Raw genomic sequence first — 19135 nt, forward strand, 5'->3', positions numbered from 1 at the left:
AACAAAATGGAAGCAACTGGGAACAACAGCCACTCAGCCACCAAGTGGTAGGCCACGTCACATGACAGGGCGGGGTCAGCGCATGCTGAAGCGCACAGTGTGCAGAAGTCGCCAATTGTCTGCAGAGTCAATAGCTAAAGACCTCCAAACTTGGTGTGGCCTTCAGATGAGCCCAACAACAGTGTGTAGAGAGCTTCATGGAATGGGTTTCCATGGCCGAGCAGCTGCATCCAAGCCTTACATCACCAAGTGCAATGCAAAGCATCGTGGTGTAAAGCACACCGCCACTGGACTCTAGAGCAGTGGAGACGTGTTCTCTGGAGTGACCAATCACGCTTCTCTGTCTGGCAGTCAGATGGACGTGTCTGGGTTTGGCAGTTGCCAGAATGGTACTTGCCTGACTGCATTGAGCCAAGTGTAAAGTTTGGTGGAGGGGGGATTATGGTGTGGGGTTGTTCTTCAGGGGTTGGGCTTGGCCCCCTACTTCCAGTGAAGGGAACTCTTAAGGCGTCAGCATATCAAGACATTTTGGACAATTTCATGCTCCCAACTTTGTGGGAAGAGTTTTGGGATGGCCCCTTCCTGTTCCAACATGACTGCCCACCAGTGCACAAAGCAAGGTCCATAAAGACATGGAGGAGCCAGTTTGGCGTGGAGGAACTTGACTGGCCTGCACAGAGTCCTGACCTCAACCCCATAGAACACCTTTGGGATGAATTAGAGCGGAGACTGTGAGCCAGGCCTCCTCCCCCGACATCAGTGCCTGACCTGACAAATGTGCTTCTGGAAGAATGGTCCAACCTTCCCATAGACACCCTCCTAAACCTTGTGGACGGCCTTCCCAGAAGAGTTGAAGCTGTTATAGCTGCAAAGGGCGGGGCCAACTCAATATTGAACCCTATGGACTAAAACTGGGGGGCCATTAAAGTTCATGTGTGTAGAAAGGCCGGCGGCCCAATTCTTTTGGCAATATAATGTAAATGTTTCCACTCCTTGAGGCTTCTTCTGTTATTATATAAACTCAGAAGTCCCGGTTTGACTTGAACACCCCTCATATATTATCCATCTGTATACACTGTAGCATGTTTTCCATATTCTGGCCTTTTATCTTTCAGGAGCAACTATATTACAGCAACTTGCAGGAGAACATCAACAGCCTGGCCCAGAAGCTAGAGAAACATGGACGGGCAGAGAGTCGTGGCACATCCAACCGGAGGAAACACCTTAACAGAATGTGAGCAGTGGAGCAATAAGGAGGTGGCAGGGGAGAGCAGGCAGAGGAGCCCCTCAAGGCTGACACATGGGGAGTTACTGTACTACAGCATAGTATGAAAGATGACCTTTCCGGATCACTCAGGGTTTCATTATCAGGGCAGGGCAGTACATGGAGGAACAGTGTAATTAGAGGGAGATATAAACCAAGAGAAGAGCCACCACTACCTCCTAAATAATGTGAACACTCATTGAATTAAAAACAATCGATATACAGTCAGGTCCATAAATATTGGGACATCTACACAATTCTAACATTTTTGGCTCTATACACCACCACAATGGATTTGAAATGAAACGAACAAGATGTGCTTTAACTGCAGACTGTCAGCTTTAATTTGAGATTATTTACATCCAAATCTAGTGAACGGTGTAGGAATTACAACAGTTTGCATATGTGCCTCTCACTTGTTAAGGGACCAAAAGTAATGGGACAGAATAATAATCATAAATCAAACTTTCACTTTTTAATACTTGGTTGCAAATCCTTTGCAGTCAATTACAGCCTGAAGTGTGGAACGCATAGACATCACCAGACGCTGGGTTTCATCCCTGGTGATGCTCTGCCAGGCCTCTACTGCAACTGTCTTCAGTTCCTGCTTGTTCTTGGGGCATTTTCCCTTCAGTTTTGTCTTCAGCAAGTGAAATGCATGCTCAATCGGATTCAGGTCAGGTGATTGACTTGGCCATTGCATAACATTCCACTTCTTTCCCTTAAAAAACTCTTTGGTTGCTTTTGCAGTCTGCTTTGTGTCATTGTCCATCTGCACTGTGAAGCGTCCAATGAGTTCTGAAGCATTTGGCTGAATATGAGCAGATAAAATTCCCGAAACACTTCAGAATTCATCCGGCTGCTTTTGCCAGCAGTCACATCATCAATAAATACAAGAGAAGCAGTTCCATTGGCAGCCATACATGCCCACGCCATGACACTACCACCACCATGCTTCACTGATGAGGTGGTATGCTTAGGATCATGAGCAGTTCCTTCTCCATACTCTTCTCTTCCCATCACTCTGGTACAAGTTGATGTTGGTCTCATCTGTCCATAGGATGTTGTTCCAGAACTGTGAAGGCTTTTTTACATGTCATTTGGCAAACTCTAATCTGGCCTTCCTGTTTTTGAGGCTCACCAATGGTTTCCATCTTGTGGGGAACCCTCTGTATTCACTCTGGTGAAGTCTTCTCTTGATTGTTGACTTTGACACACATACACCTACCTCCTGGAGAGTGTTCTTGATCTGGCCAACTGTTGTGAAGGGTGTTTTCTTCACCAGGGAAAGAATTCTTCGCTCATCCACCACAATTGTTTTCCGTGGTCTTCCGGGTCTTTTGGTGTTGCTGAGCTCACCGGTGCGTTCCTTCTTTTTAAGAATGTTCCAAACAGTTGTTTTGGCCACGCCTAATGTTTTTGCTATCTCTCTGATGGGTTTGTTTTGTTTTTTCAGCCTAATGATGGCTTCACTGATAGTGACAGCTCTTTGGATCTCATCTTGAGAGTTGACAGCAACAGATTCCAAATGCAAATAGCACACTTGAAATGAACTCTGGACCTTTTATGTGCTCATTGTAATTGGGATAATGAGGGAATAACACACACCTGGCCATGGAACAGCTGAGAAGCCAATTGTCCCATTACTTTTGGTCCCTTAACAAGTGGGAGGCACATATGCAAACTGTTGTAATTCCTACACCGTTCACCTGATTTGGATGTAAATACCCTCAAATTAAAGCTGACAGTCTGCAGTTAAAGCACATCTTGTTCGTTTCATTTCAAATCCATTGTGGTTGTGTATAGAGCCAAAAATGTTAGAATTGTGTCGATGTCCCAATATTTATGGACCTGACTGTATAAGGAAATAATTGCATGCATTTTTCTTTACAATAAAAAAGACACGCTGTCCATTGTATGTGTTTTTTCTCAATGGAGAGGTCTGATGACTGATTGATTGTCTACCCTGTGTATGTTCTCCTGCAGACAGTGAGTGGGGAATCTGGTTGGTGGCTCAGGAAAGTGCAAACACTTTTTTAATAAATACAGTCAATGATCTTAATTTCTCTCCTGGCAGGTGGCTGAGGCTCCAGGGCTCTCTGGATGAATATCAGAGGAGTCTACAGCTGGCCCTGGAAGGCGCCTCACTCTGGCAGCAAGCAGACACTGTCCTGAGGGCCATGCAGGAGAAGGTGAGGCTGGGACTGGGGAGACAATGGTCAGGGGTTAGTCATCCACCATATTACTCATTGTTCCCAGGATAGGTGAGGGTACAGACCGAATATTAAGGGAGGTATTGTGCCAACTTCAGAGCTTTTCATCCATACCAGCCTTTCTCAACCAGGGTTCCAAGGAACTCTAGGGGTTCCGTCAGCAATGCTCTGCTTCTTCCTCTCAGATGACTAACCACTGGCAACAATGATCTTTTTGCCTATCTGTAAGAGGAGTTTCTTCCCAATGACCACAGAAGTAAGGAGCATCCTTCCTGGTGACCATCACACTAAGATACCATGAATTCAGCCAGGGATTCTGTGAGCCATGAAAGTTATTTTAAGGGTTCTTCCATGTTAACAAAGGCTGGTCTATGCTACACAGCAAATCAGAATTCATCATCTGTGTTATAGCCAATTGTACTCCGTCTATACTCAGCATCACTGAAAGCTGCACAGATATTTCTACAAATTACATATTAAAAATCAAACTCTGTTTTTCCCCAGAAGAACGCAGCTGGTGGGCACAGCGACCAGGATCTCAGGGATATCGCTAGTCAGATCATGGTATGAGAATGTGCATCATAGATCTAGACACCTACCTCTCCTCTCCTCTCTTCTCTTCTCCCCTCCCCTCTCCTAAACCTCTTCCCTCTCCTCTCCTCTTCTCTCCTCTTCTCTCCTCTCCTCTCATCTCCCTTATTGCTCCTCTTTGTCCTCTCCCCTCCCTTATTTCTCCTCTCCCCTCCCTTATGTCTCCTTTCCCCTCCATTATTTCTCCTCTCCTCTCCCTTATTTCTCCTCTCCCTTATTTCTCCTCTCCCCTCCCTTATTTCTCCTGTCCTCTCCCTTATTTCTCCTCTCCCTTATTTCTCCTCTCCTCTCCCTTATTTCTCCTCTCCCTTATTTCTCCTCTCCCCTCCCTTATTTCTCCTCTCCTCTCCCTTATTTCTCCTCTCCCTTATTTCTCCTCTCCCCTCCCTTATTTCTCCTCTCCCCTCCCTTATTTCTCCTGTCCTCTCCTCTTCCCTCCCTTATTTCTCCTCTCTGTCCTCTCCTCTCCCTTATTTCTCCTCTCTGTCCTCTCCTCTGTGTCTCCACTACCCTCCTCTCTTCTCCCCTGTCTCTCCTCTTCTTTGTCTCTGCTGTCTCCTGTCTCTCCCTTCTTCTCTTTTCCTTACCTCTCCCTTCCCTTTCTTCCCCCCTCCTCTCCTCTGTCTTTGCTGTCCTCTGTCTCTCCTCTGCCCTCCTCTCTTCTCCTCTGTCTCTTCTATTCTTTGTCTCTCCTATTTCTCTCCTCTGCCTTCTTTCTTCTCTTCTGTTGCTCCTGTCCTCTTTCTCTTTTGTTCTCTGCCTCTCCGCTTTTCTCCTCTGTCTCTCCTGTCCTCTGTCTCTCCTCTGCCCTCCGCTTTTCTCCTCTGTCTCTCCTCTGCCCCCTCTCTTCTCCTCTATCTGTTCCCTGTCTCTCCTCTGCCCTCCTCTCTTCTCTTCTGTCTCACCTGTCCTCTGTCTCTCCTTATTTCTCCTTTATCTCTGCTCTCCTGTCTTTCCTGTCCTCTGTCTCTCCTCTGCCCTTCTCTCTTCTCCTCTGTCTATCCTGTCCTCTATATCTTCTATGCCCTCCTCTCTTATCCTCTGCTCGCCTCTCTTCTCCTCTGTCTCTCCTGTACTCTGTTTCTCCTCTGCCTTGTTCTCTTCTCTGTCTCTCCTGTCCTCTGTCTCTCCTTTGCCCTCTTCTCTTCTCCTCTGTCTTCCTCTGCCCCCCTCTCTTCTCCTCTTTATTTCCTGACCTCTGTCTCTCCACTGCCCTCCTCTCTTCTCCTCTATTTCTCCTGTCCTCTCTCTCCTGCTCTCTGTTTCCTCTTTCTCTTCTGTCCTTTCACTCTTCCCATTTGAGTCTCTTACAATCTCCTCTCACCCATCCTTCTATCATCTTTTGTCCTTCAGATGTTGGATGTCTCGGTGTCCCAGGTCTCCAGCCTCCACCCTGTTTTGGCCTCCAGAGCTTTGCACAGACAGCGGCAGGTGAAGGAGATTTGGTCTCAGCTTCAGCAGACAGTCCGGTATGGAGTCTTCTCCCTCTACCACCATCCAATGTTTTTTGTAAATTGGAACCTTGAAGTTTGATGACAGAAGTGGTAAAAGTGACAGATGTGGATATGGGGAGGGAAGGAATCCTGGGGTGGGATAATAAATAACTCACAGGGGTATAAAGAAGGGTTCCTGGCTGGGAGTATCTGCTCAACAATCAGAACAATTACCATGGACGTGTCTTGCTGTGGATCCCTCGTGTGATTTATTATTACTTATCACCATTTATCTATACTGTAATATCCATCATTTAAAAAAAATAATCTCCTTCCCTTTAGATGAGGATGGGATTGTTTGGAAGTCACCAGCAGCACGAGCCCAGGGTAGCCCCCCCAGCGTAACTGTCCTTGTCCTGCCCCTTCCATTTTTCCATAAATTTCAGTACTCTCAATCATCGAGTCTCAGCATAACTTGTGGGCATTACTTATGGTGGTCTTCATGCCAATGTAGTCTTCCAAGGAACGCCCACTCCTCCAGACTTCCATGCACCCATCAAAACATTTTGATATTTGCATAACTTCTCCCAAGAACCAGCCCACTGCTTGCATCAAGACAGAAAGCTCTTGAGAGGACTACTGAGGCACTTCCAGCCCCTCACACTAGCTATGATCTGCCTGCATTGCAGAGAGAAGCATAGAGACCCACTGATGACATCACTGCTTCTAAAATAGGGTAACTAATGAAATCAGGTTTCATTTAAATGTTTCTCTAGTATGTTGATGAGGAGGTAAAGAAGGGACGGAAACAGCGAAATGCAAGGGATGCCTAATAATTTGTTTAATTTGTATCCAATAGGAGAAGTCCCTGTACTGTGAAGTTGTTGGTAGATGTAAAGTAGATTGTACAATCAGATTGCTGGCTTCTATAGCTGAATAGGTCTGAATATGAAACCCGGAGTACATTTGGGAGATTTCATGGTGTAATGTGAAAAGCAGCCAGAATTGTGTAGAGAAGTCAACCGGGGTTCCATGCCATCCTAGGGTTCCTCCAGAGATTGCCAGGGGTTTCTTGAGCTTTGGCTCATTGACTTTCCATTTGATGGTGCCTGCATAGTTCTGGATCAGGGGCGGACTGACCAATCGGGCATTCGGGCACTGCCCAAGGACCCGGGGTCAGTAGGGGGCCCCATGAGATGCCCCTGCTACCTTTCATAGGCTTTTTTGAGTGTGGGCGAGGACACAGGGGCTCCATGATCCCCTATTGCCCGAGGGCCCCATGAGTTGTCAGTCCGCCCCTGTTCTGGATCCATCACCACTTGGCAGAGACTGCAGTATGACATCAATTTTTAGCTCTTTGTAGGGGGGGGCATTCTGACCACCGCTATAAGTGGGGGGCATTCTTTCCACTGACTCTGACCACTGACAGGGGTTTGTAAATTATAAAATGCAGCCCTCGTACTGAAATGTTTGGAGGCATGTAAAAGGGTCTTCGTGTTTGGCTGGATTTGGCACCAAAGCACAAGTCCCTATCCTGCTCCAGCACTGCTAGAACACTGTCCTTCCAACTGAAGTTGAACCCCCTGCCATTGTGTGCCCTGCTCCTTGCCATAGGCCTCCACACGACCTTCCCCGCCATAGACCTTTAAATGCCAAAGAAGGAACATCCACTGAAAAAATTGATTCACTGAACTTTACTGTTGTTGGCACATCACAAGGACATATATTCTGGAGTGATTTGACATACACAGTCAGTCACATATAGTGGACAGTCTGTAGTAGTCACAGGTGAAAGCATGTGCAGCACTTAGCAGCCAACTGCCTACAGCCTCTCCTGTGCCCAGGTTTATCAGTACTCACAGGGCCTCCTAGCTGGGCATATCTCTCCTGGGAACCCTCCAGAGAAGCAGCCTCATACAGAGATCTCCAACTTGGCCTAAAAGGCCTTTTGTAATTCATCCCTGCCCCCTTCTCCTTAAGGGACAGAATGTCTACAGCCAGCTCCTCCTGCATACAGGTCCACTCCACCTGGCTGCTTGCCCTGTTCAGGGTCTACATGGGTGCATCACATGTGAGCAGGGAAGGAACAGTGGGGGGGGGCAGTTACTGGAACCGATCCCCTGTATGGCTCCCTCTGCAGCAGCTGAAATCTGGCTTCTTCTCCTCTCCCTCACCTGGCTTTCAGCTGCTGCAGGGAGAGCCATACAGGGGATCGGTTCCAGTAATTGCCTCTCCCCCCCTCCACCGCTGCACCCATCACCCTCCCTGTGCAGCATACTTTCCACCCCCCCGCTGCTGGCTTCCCTCCTCTCCTTCCCACCAGCAGCTGCAAGCACACAATAGTATCCATCTGGATGGAGAGTGGGGGAAGGGTCCAGTAAATATGTCACATTAACCAGCCCCTTCTTTTCCTGAATGAACACAATGTGTGATCGGTACTCGTCACTCACTCACTGTATTCATTCCTGCCTGAAGCATAGTTCACTGGGTTTTTTTTTGGAGAGGGGGAATGGGGACCCTCCCGTGGAAAGAACCTGATATTGACCAACAACTCCCCTGCCCCCCCACCCAAGGGAACCTTCCACTAACACATATCCCCCCTCCCCCCAAGTGAAAGAGAGATAGACACTCACCTTCACAGCTCCGGACCTCCCTGGGAACAAGAATCGGGCTCTGCATACACCATCAAGCAGCCCGAAGCCTCTCTTGGATCCCACCTGGTCTCCATGTTGCACGTGTCCCTTCTTTTGTTTCTTCTGTCCCTTTTTCCGGGGTGCTGCCCTCCTGAAAAATGCAGCCCTAGGCAAATGCCTTGTTTGCCTTGTGGTAAATACGCCCCCGGTATCAGGTACTGCATTTGCAAGAAAAGAAGCAAAATAACTCACCAATGCCTTTTCTGCCTAAATCAGTAATTTTTGTAGAATTGTTTTTTTTAATGCTTCATGTCTTGAACAGATGCCACAAAAGTGGCTGTTTGCCGGAGAGTCTCCTCCGTCTGAAATTCCCACAATCTCTATAATTAGACATTAAAAGCTAACATAAAGTCACTTTTGGTCTCTTAGGACAGGAAAGTCCCCGAAAGGCACTACATTCACCAGAGAACCGGGTAATTCGGTGACCCCCGACATACGGGAGCAGAGCAGCGTGAGAAAGCAGCAGCAAAGCATCCTGGGAAGCCAGACTATTGTGTCTCAGGTCAGTGATCGGTGCTGGGAGAGAGCCAACAGGACACAAATGGTCCTCAGAGAGTTCTCAGAACTTCCTGAGTCTTAATATAAGACTTGACATCATCTTCTGTGACTCCAAGAACTGTATTTATCTTCCCAGAAGGAGCCAAACACCGGGGTCTGCGATGGACAGATCCCGCTACGCCCAACGCCACAGACTGGACCCAGCAGGTACACAACATTCCAACCATTGTGTGCTTCTACTTTCCATCCCTTAGATCCACATTCACGATTCTGTCCTTGTGTATAAAACTTGGACAATAACAAACATACATGGCAATGCTCTATTACTGGACAATACTGCACTACAGCATTCAGCTCTGAAAATAACAGATGATACATACATGTCATTATTATCATCACCATCCACTCCCTCATCATATCTCATCCACTCCCTCATCATATGTCATCCACTCCCTCATCATATCTCATCCACTCCCTCATCATATCTCATCCACTCCCTCATCATATCTCATCCACTCCCTCATCATATGTCATCCACTCCCTCATCATATCTCATCCACTCCCTCATCATATCTCATCCACTCCCTCATCATATCTCATCCACTCCCTCATCATATGTCATCCACTCCCTCATCATATCTCATCCACTCCCTCATCATATCTCATCCACTCCCTCATCATATCTCATCCACTCCCTCATCATATGTCATCCACTCCCTCATCATATCTCATCTACACCCTCATCATATCTCATCCCCTCCCTCATCGTATCTCATCCACTCCCTCATCATATCTCATCCCCTCCCTCATCGTATCTCATCCACTCCCTCATCATATCTCATCCACTCCCTCATCATATCACGACTCGATTACTGCAACTCCCTCCTCACTGGCCTGCCTTGCCACAGGCTATCCCCGCTTCAGTCGATCCTGAATACGGCAGCCAGACTCATTCACTTTTCCAACCGCTCCGTCTCCGCCACCCCCATCTGCCAATCCCTCCACTGGCTTCAGATTGCACAACGGATCAAATTCAAAATGCTTACACTGACATACAAAGCTGTCCATAATACCGTCCCAAACTACATCACCGACCTAATATCCAAATACCACCCAAAACGCACTCTCCGCTCCTCAAAAGACCTCCTTTTCTCTAGTTCCCTGGTCTCTGCCTCCAGGACTTCTCCAGGGCATCACCCATCCTCTGGAACTCCCTACCCCAATTCATCAGACTATCACCTACTCTCCTCTCTTTTAAGCGCACCCTGAAAACCCACCTCTTCAGGGAAGCCTACACCGCCCTCTGCTAATTGCCGATCTCCTCCACTCTTCCTACCACTCCATCCCCCACAGCTTTTCCTCCTGTACTACTACCCCTCCCTCCTAGATTGTAAGCTCCAAGGAGCAGGGCCCTCGAACCCCTCGTGTATCACACTGTATTGTTATTGCACTGTCTCGTGTATTGTCTCCCATTGTAATGTACAGCGCTGAGCGAACCATTGGCGCTTTATAAATACTGTATAATAATAATAATTAATATTATTGTTATTTTTTCCGCAGTCCAAGAAACTGAAGGTTGTTCATAGAAGGGTACAGGGGAGAGAATAGGTGTGAGGAACCAGGCTCTGGATGGACAGTTGGATAAATGGCTCTATATTTAGGATGTATCGGTCTGTAAACCAGAGGCTCTGGATGGACAGTTGGTTAAATGGCTCTATATTTAGGACTTTTCCAGTCTATAAACCAGAGGTTCTGGATGGACAGTTGGATAAATGGTTCTATATTTAGGATGTATCCCGTCTATAAACCAGAGACTCTGGATGGACAGTTGGATAAATGGCTCCATATTTAGGATGTATCCGGTCTATAAACCAGAGACTCTGGATGGACAGTTGGATAAATGGCTCCATATTTAGGATGTATCCGGTCTATAAACCAGAGACTCTGGATGGACAGTTGGATAAATGGCTCTATATTTAGGATGTATCCCGTCTATAAACCAGAGACTCTGGATGGACAGTTGGATAAATGGCTCCATATTTAGGATGTATCCGGTCTATAAACCAGAAGCTCTGGATGGACAGTTGGATAAATGGCTCTATATTTAGGATGTATCCGGTCTATAAACCAGAGGCTCTGGATGGACAGTTGGATAAATGGATCTATATTTAGGATGTATCTGGTCTATAAACCAGAAGCTCTGGATGGACAGTTGGATAAATGGCTCTATATTTAGGATGTATCCAGTCTATAAACCAGAGGCTTTGGGTGTACAGTTGGATAAATGGCTCTATATTTAGGATGTATCCGGTCTATAAACCAGAGGCTTTGGGTGGACAGTTGGATAAATGGCTCTATATTTAGGATGTACCCGGTCTATAAACCAGAGGCTCTGGATGGACAGTTGGATAAATGGTTCTATATTTAGGATGTATCTGGTCTGTAAACCGTTGGTACTGGATGGACAGTTGGGTAATGACATGTATTAATTACCTGACAACATTTCTCATTGTTTTTGGTTTCTTTCCTTTCTCTCACTATAACTTTTGTTGTGGTTTGTTGAGTGAAATATTGTGTGAACTTTTTTCACTTGTTTTTTAGCATATGTGGGGAATTACTGCAGTGCAGAGAAGAGAGTGACAACATCAAGAGTAGTTGTCAGAGACATTCTCCACCTCCAGATACTGAGGTGAGTTCCGGACTCTGTACCCTCCTAATTGGAATAGAGCAGACTGACCCTTCTGTGTTTTACCAGCTCCTCCCACTCAGCCAGGCCTGACGGGTGTCAAAATATCCAAATGGCAGCTGCATCTGAATGGAATTTTCCTTCTCCTGGCACCTTCATTTGTGCAATCAAAGTAGAGAACGGACAGGGCCACCAAGTAACTGAGATTTGGCCAGTTCCTGATGAAATTTGTACATTGTATGGCCAGCTTAAGTCATATGTCCATGTGACAGAAAGTGTTGGGAATCTCCTATAGCTATAGCCCTTCTCTATCCTAAAGAAAAAAGTTTTGGATCCAGTGTTAGACAAGTTTTTCAGTAAAGTGGAAGACCCCCTTTAATTAGTGCACATTTGGGATAATTTACCAGAAAAAAAGCACTTTTGGGATTAGAGGAGGGCCGTGGATGGGGTGGGGAGGGGTCGGGGAGTACCACCAGTCCACCTGTATGGGGCCCAGGCCAGCAGGGGGGCCCAGGCAGCTGGAATGTGGACAGGGAGGGTGATTGGCATGGCTGGGGGGCAGTTACTGGAACCGATCACCTGTATGGCTCTCTCTGCAGCAGCTGAAAGCCGGCTTCTTCTCCTCTCCCTCCCATTGGCTTTCACCTGCTGCAGAGAGAGTCATACAGGAGATCAGTTCCAGTAATCCCCCCCTCCCCACGGTGCACCCATCACCCTCCCTGTGCACCATATCTTTCCCCCTGCTGCCCAGGCCCCCCCCCCCTGTGTGCCCCCACAGCACTGACAGCTTCCCCCCTTTCCTTCCAATAGGATCCTTCAGGATGGAGAATAGGGGAAGGGTCTGGTAAATATGTCACATTTCCAGCTCCTTCCTTTCCTGAATGAACACAATGAGAGATCGGTACTGATCACTCACTGTGTTCATTCATAACTGAAGCATAGTAAACTGCTTTTTTGTTGTTGTTTTTTTGAAGGGGGTCCTGTCAGGTTGACTGTATGGGGCCCCCGTGGTTTCTAACAGCAGCCCTGACTCTAGATAACCAGGCTCTCCCTACAACAAAGGTGATGCTCCAAGCTGCTCAAATAAATCAGTTGAATAAAACGTTCTAAGTGTAATATTAATTGGACATTTCATAACAAATGCACATATAGCTTTACACTCACATGCAGAGGTGCTCAAAAGACCAGCACTGCATAGATGAACAATCCAATAGTATGGCCGGTGTGCATTCCATGCCTCGCTGACGATAGGCCACGGAAAGCCGGAAGTGATGGAATTGCGCTTTGGGGGGGGGTTGGGTCAGGTTGGCTGTATTGGCGGCCCCATGGGTTCTAACAGCAGCCCTGGATAAGAGGTCACAGATATTAATCCTGACTAGACCACAGAGCTTACAGTAATTTATGGATTTGGAGTTGATTCCACACGTAAAGCACCTGCACTTTCTTAACCTTTTGCAGGAAGACAGTCTTCTCAGCGAGCTGAAGGCCACATCACAATGGCTGCAGAATCTGGAACAGCTTCTGTCGGAGCCTGCTGCCATGCGCAGTCCGGAGCTGGTCCGTCGGGACCTGAGGCAGGTGTCCTACCTGGAGAAACAGTTGAAGTCACGAGGTGTGGCTCTCCATTCCGCAGGGAGAGCGATCCGGAGCTCCGGGTGGAGTGTGGACCAGGAGATGCAGGCCCAGGTCCGGGAGGTGGAGGAGAGGTGAGCAAGGTCTAACGTTGTACGCTGCTGAAAATGTTTCAGGGACTAAAGGCAAATAGACTGTGCACTTTGCAAGAGCAGTTGCTCCAGAGCTTAGTAAATGAGGGGAAGCGCTGCTGACTTCCACCATCCAATCATGTGCAAGAAAAAATGCTTTTTCTTTAAATTTTCCCTGCACGTGATTGGGTACCCATATGGAAGAAAAATATATTTGAAATGCTACAATTTTGGCCATATTCAATATATTTCAAAATAGATTTATATATATATATATATATATTATATGGTTGGTGGGTTGTGTGGAATGGCTGTTGCGGGAGGGGTCTAGGCCCTCTCTCCGCGGATGCGGCGTGCCAGCTGGATGTCTTTGGGCATGATGGTGACCCTCTTGGCGTGGATGGCGCAGAGGTTGGTGTCCTCGAAGAATCCTACGATTGTGAGCTCGAAAGAGCAGGGCCCTCGATCCCCTCATGTTTTGCATTGTATTGGTATTGTTCTGTCACATGTTCTGTCCCCCTTTGTAATGTACAGCGCTGAGCGAACTATTGGCGCTTTATAAATACTGTATAATAATATATATATTTTTTATTTATTTATTTGGAGGGGGGGAGGGTTGCAAGTAGCTGGTCTTGCCTAGGACGCAAAATAGTCTAGCACCGGGCCTGAGTATGGCAGTCAACAGTAAGTGAATTTCAACATTCTTGGACCAATCATAGACCTATATTCACACAAAAACGTTAAAACAACAACAACAATAAAAAATCGAAAAGTTGTAGACTCAATGGACCACTTGATCTTTTTCCACCATGACTTTTCTGTGATTTTATGCTTCCCTTTGAAACACTGGATATCATTTATCACACATGCGTTGCCCAGTTAACACAGACGTCTGTTCTCTTCTTCCAGGCTGCAGACGGTACAGGAGGCGCTCCGCCGTCGCACCTCCGATCTGAGAGACACGTTGGTACTGTCGGAGTTCATGAAGGTTGTCCAGATGGAGGAGGACAGGCGGAGGAGGAGTACGGTGAGTGAGGAAAATATCACAGTTCATTGCATGTGTCTGACTGGTGACAACTCCACTTCAAATATAAAGTATAGCAAGATGCTAGCTCTTCTGTATCAAGTTTCTTGCTGTTGGTGATCCACTTCTGCTGGCCCACATCATTATGGAGCACCAATATATTCCTGCCTTCATGCTTCCACCTCTGCCATGCAGAGTGCAGTGATGATGATGATCCTTCTAGGATATAGGTCCTTCATAGAATATACAAACCTTATCAAAGGTAGCACTACATAATCGCACTAAAAGTCAGATCAACATGGTGTCACAGCAGTGTAAACCTAACCTTAGGGCCAGTTCACCTTATACCAGTGCACTAAGGCAGGGCTGCTGTTCGAAACCATGGGGCCCCAAACAGCCAACCTGACAGGGCCCCCCCCCCCCCAAAAAAAAAACCTCTGTTTACTATGCTTCCGTTATGAATGAACACAGGGAGCGATATGTATTGATCACTCATTGTGTTCATTCAGGAAAAGATGGGGCTGGTAAATGTGACATATTTACCAGAATCTTCCCCCACTCTCCATCCTGAAGGATCCTATTGTATGCTTGCAGCTGCCAGTGGGAAGGAGAGAAGGGAAGCTGGCAGCACTGCGAGGGTGGGGGTACACAGGGGGGCCTGGGCTTCAGGGGGAAAACTATGGTGTACAGGGAGGGTGATGGGTGTGGCAGAGGGGCAATTACTGGAACCGATCCCCTGTATGGCTCTCTTTACAGCAGCTGAAAGCCAGCAGGAGGGAGAGGAGTAGAAGCCAGCTTTAAGCTGCTGCAGAGAGGGCTATACAGGGGATCGGTTCCAGTAATTTCCCCACATGCTGGGCTGATCACCCTTCCTGCCCACATCCCATTCACCAAGTTGCCTGAGCCCCCCTGCGGGCCTGGGCCCTGTACAGGAGGACTGATGGTACCCCTTATCCACGGCCCTGCACTAAGGCAATGCAGCTGTGCGCCATCATGCTGCAACGCATGGTGATGCATTGCCCTATGCTGCGTTAGGTGTATTTTTTTTCTTACAGAATGTAGGGCTACTTTAGTAAGACATCACCGACAATGGGGCATTACTTTTCCTGCTGACACCAGCTATTGGGAGCTATTCCTCCCACTATGCAAGATATACCTGTGCTCAAATCACAATAGCTTGTACATGCATTTATCTATCAGGTGCTGAAGGGGTGTATTACTATTGCTATTTCTCCCACTAACACCAACAATAGGGCACTTTGCCTCTCACTGACACCAGCGATGGCGCACTATTTCTTCCCGTAGTGCCAACAATGAGGCATTATTTCTCCCCCTGACACCAGTAATTGGGAGCTATTCCTCTCACTGACACCAACCACGGGGCACTTTTCCTCCCACTGACACCAACGATGGGGCGCTATTCCTTCCCCAAATGCCAACAGTGGGGCATTATTTCTCCCCCTCACACAGACAATTGGGAGCTATGTCTCCCACTGACACCAACAATGGGGCTCTACTCCCACTGACACCAACAATGGGGCTCTACTCCTCCCACCAAAATCAACAATGGAGCACTATTCCTCCCACTGACACCAACGATGGGGCACTATTTCTGCCACTGGCACCAACAATGGAGCATTATTTCTCCCCTTCACACCAACAATTGGGAGCTGTTTCTCCCACTGACACCAACAATGGAGCACTATTTCTTCCACTGACACCAGCAATGGGGCACTATTCCTCCCACCGACACCAGCAATGGGGCACTATTCCTCCCACCGACACCAGCAATGGGGCACTATTCCTCCCACCGACACCAGCAATGGGACACTATTCCTCCCACCAACACCAACAATGGGGCACTATGTCTTCCACTGATACCAACAATGGGGCACTATTTCTCCCACCGACACCAACAATGGGGCACTATTCCTTCCACCGACACCAGCAATGGGACACTATTCCTCCCACCGACACCAACAATGGGGCACTATGTCTTCCACTGATACCAACAATGGGGCACTATATCTCCCACCAACACCAACAATGGGGCACTATTCCTTCCCACTGACACCAACAATGGGGCACTATGTCTTCCACTGATACCAACAATGGGGCACTTTTCCTTCCACCGACACCAGCAATGTGGCACTATTCCTCCTACTGATACCAACAATGTGGCACTATTTCTCCCACCGACACCAACAATGGGGCACTATTCCTTACCCAAATGCCAAAGATGCCAGGACAACTTCTATTCCCAGTGGCCACAGTCCGGCCCCCCTAAAGTCTGAAGGACAGTAAACTGGCCTTTTTTTTAGAATGTTTGAAGACCCCTGCCTTACAGCCTCATCACCCGACATTGTGCCTCTCAGTACAGTGACGTGATACTTTGTAGCATCATGTAGCGTTTTGTTAATATGTAACATCGGGTATTGCTGTGCATTGCCTGCTGAGCATCTGCCATTTTCACCTCTTCCACAGCTGCTCGGGGGACCCCCAGATCCTGCCCCAGAACCGGCAGACAGGAAGGACACGTTCACCCCTTTGGAAGAGCTGCAGGAAGCGGTGGAAATGCTGAATGATGCAGCAAAGGAGCGGGAGCGAGCGCTGGCTGACACCAAAGAGACGACTGACCTGGAAAGGCGGGTGAGTGTCTGCCATGTGTGCTGGGATGGGGGTTGCCTGCTTCCCCAGAGCACAGACAGTGCAGGAGGTTCACTGGTTTTGACCAATCAGAATGGGGCTGGGTTTTTATTCATGAGCTGACGGTGGTATTGGACGACAAACATGAACATTTATATCAGTTTGGCAGCCCTGGCTCGACTATCAGCCGCTAACCACATTCACTGCTCAGCAGGCCCACCTTTACCTTTAGAGGCCATTTTTAATATCTTTCCTTGGATCCTGCTGTCATGACAGGCTTGTGTCTCCAAATTCCCCCACGTTGACAGCTTTCTACTCCTTTCTAACATATCTTTTCCACTTTTAACTCATCTAGCCCCCCCCCCCCCTTTTTTTTTCTTCTTTATCTTTTCTCAATTTCTCCTACTCTTGGGAGGACCTGTTTTCAGTTTCTGACATTGAAGGTGGCATTTTGAAGTGAAGTCACTGCGCTTCATGTTTAGCATGACCAGGCCTGGTTTTCAGGGTCCTAAGCCTGGCCAGAATTCCTAGAATGTGTCCTACCTTTTTCTTTTTATATCATACGCACTTAAAGTGTTACTAAACCCCGGACCCCGCATTCACTATATCCGCTCTCCCCGGACCCTGCATTCACTATATCTGCTCTCCCCGGACCCTGCATTCACTATATCCGCTCTCCCCGGACCCCGCATTCACTATATCCGCTCTCCCCGGACCCTGCATTCACTATATCTGGTCTCCCCGGACCCCGCATTCACTATATCCGCTCTCCCCGGACCCCGCATTCACTATATCTGCTCTCCCCGGACCCCGCATTCACTATATCTGCTCTCCCCGGACCCTGCATTCACTATATCCGCTCTCCCCGGACCCCGCATTCACTATATCTGCTCTCCCCGGACCCTGCATTCACTATATCCGCTCTCCCCGGACCCCGCATTCACTATATCCGCTCTCCCCGGACCCTGCATTCACTATATCTGGTCTCCCCGGACCCCGCATTCACTATATCCGCTCTCCCCGGACCCCGCATTCACTATATCTGCTCTCCCCGGACCCCGCATTCACTATATCCGCTCTCCCCGGACCCTACATTCATTATATCCGTTCTCCCCGGACCCTGCATTCATTATATCCGTTCTCCCCGGACCCTGCATTCACTATATCCAGTCTCCCTGGACCCTGCATTCACTATATCCGCTCTCCCCGGACCCTGCATTCACTATATCCGCTCTCCCTGGACCCTGCATTCACTATATTCGCTCTCCCCAGACCCTGCATTCACTATATCCGCTCTCCCTGTACCCTGCATTCACTATATTCGCTCTCCCCGGACCCCGTATTCACTATATCCGCTCTCCCCAGACCCGGCATTCACTATATCCACTCTCCCCAGACCCTGCATTCACTATATCCACTCTCCCTGGACCCCGCATTCACTATATCTGCTCTCCCCGGACCCCGCATTCACTAAATCTGGTCTCCCCAGACCCTGCATTCACTATATCCGCTCTCCCCGGACCCCGCATTCACTATATCCGCTCTCCCCGGACCCTGCATTCACTAAATCTGGTCTCCCCAGACCCTGCATTCACTATATCCGCTCTCCCCAGACCCTGCATTCACTATATCCGCTCTCCCCGGACCCCGCATTCACTATATCCGCTCTCCCCGGACCCCGCATTCACTATATCTGCTCTCCCCAGACCCTGCATTCACTATATCCGCTCTCCCTGGACCTGGCATTCACTATATCCGCTCTCCCCAGACCCTGCATTCACTATATCCACTCTCCCCGGACCATGAGTATAACAAGTATAACAAGCATGCTTTACTATACATACATACTGATTTTACTGTTGTCGGTTTAGTAACACTTTAAAGAACTGCTTCTTGGGACTGGGCTGTACACTGGCCAAGGCAACAAATATGTTGTTCACTGTCTCCCAGCATAACAGTATAAAACCGAGTCATATTTTATACTGTGGGTGTTTTCTTGGATGCCCATCTAACTACCTGCCCCCTGGACCCTGTTTCGTCTCCCGGGTATCCTCTTTCCCATTCTAGGCTTTTTAAATTACATATTCATATTTCTCTATCTCTACTGGCCTCTTTCTTTCCTCTACAAAACATACACTGGTCACCCTATAAATTCCTTCCTGGACCCCACCAGTCTGAACAACCTAAAACCCGTTGCTTCCATTCCAAATGTCTAGAACTCCTGGTCTACAACTGAGCTGCTGCCTCAATGATAACAACCTTCTTGACCTCTTCCAGTCTGGCTTTCACCCACAACACTCCACAGAAACTGCCCTATTACAATTTACTAGTTATTTATTAACTGCTAAAACCAATGGTCTCTACTCAGCGCTCTTACTTGTGGA

General features: G+C 48.0%; 1 protein-coding gene across 4 annotated transcripts in view; it reads left to right on the forward strand.

Moving 5' to 3' along the window:
- The window catches only part of LOC149437758 (uncharacterized), a 77083-nt gene that overhangs the window by 8483 nt on the left and 49465 nt on the right, over positions 1–19135 (forward strand). For 3 of the 4 annotated variants that reach the window (XM_089660646.1, XM_089660645.1, XM_089660647.1), the window contains exons 5-14: positions 1116–1234; positions 3342–3456; positions 3982–4041; positions 5422–5537; positions 8564–8696; positions 8829–8899; positions 11294–11381; positions 12837–13084; positions 13991–14108; positions 16590–16754. In XM_089660646.1, the coding sequence (XP_089516772.1) occupies positions 1116–1234; positions 3342–3456; positions 3982–4041; positions 5422–5537; positions 8564–8696; positions 8829–8899; positions 11294–11381; positions 12837–13084; positions 13991–14108; positions 16590–16754 (1233 nt within the window). The remainder of the gene's footprint in view (positions 1–1115; positions 1235–3341; positions 3457–3981; positions 4042–5421; positions 5538–8563; positions 8697–8828; positions 8900–11293; positions 11382–12836; positions 13085–13990; positions 14109–16589; positions 16755–19135) is intronic. The other variant, XM_089660644.1, reaches the window with a different exon arrangement.

The sequence above is a fragment of the Staurois parvus genome, unplaced genomic scaffold (genome assembly GCF_062004578.1).
Source record: "Staurois parvus isolate SC_StPar_1 unplaced genomic scaffold, SC_StPar_1.0 ptg001257l, whole genome shotgun sequence".
Classification (NCBI taxonomy): Eukaryota; Metazoa; Chordata; class Amphibia; order Anura; family Ranidae; genus Staurois; species Staurois parvus.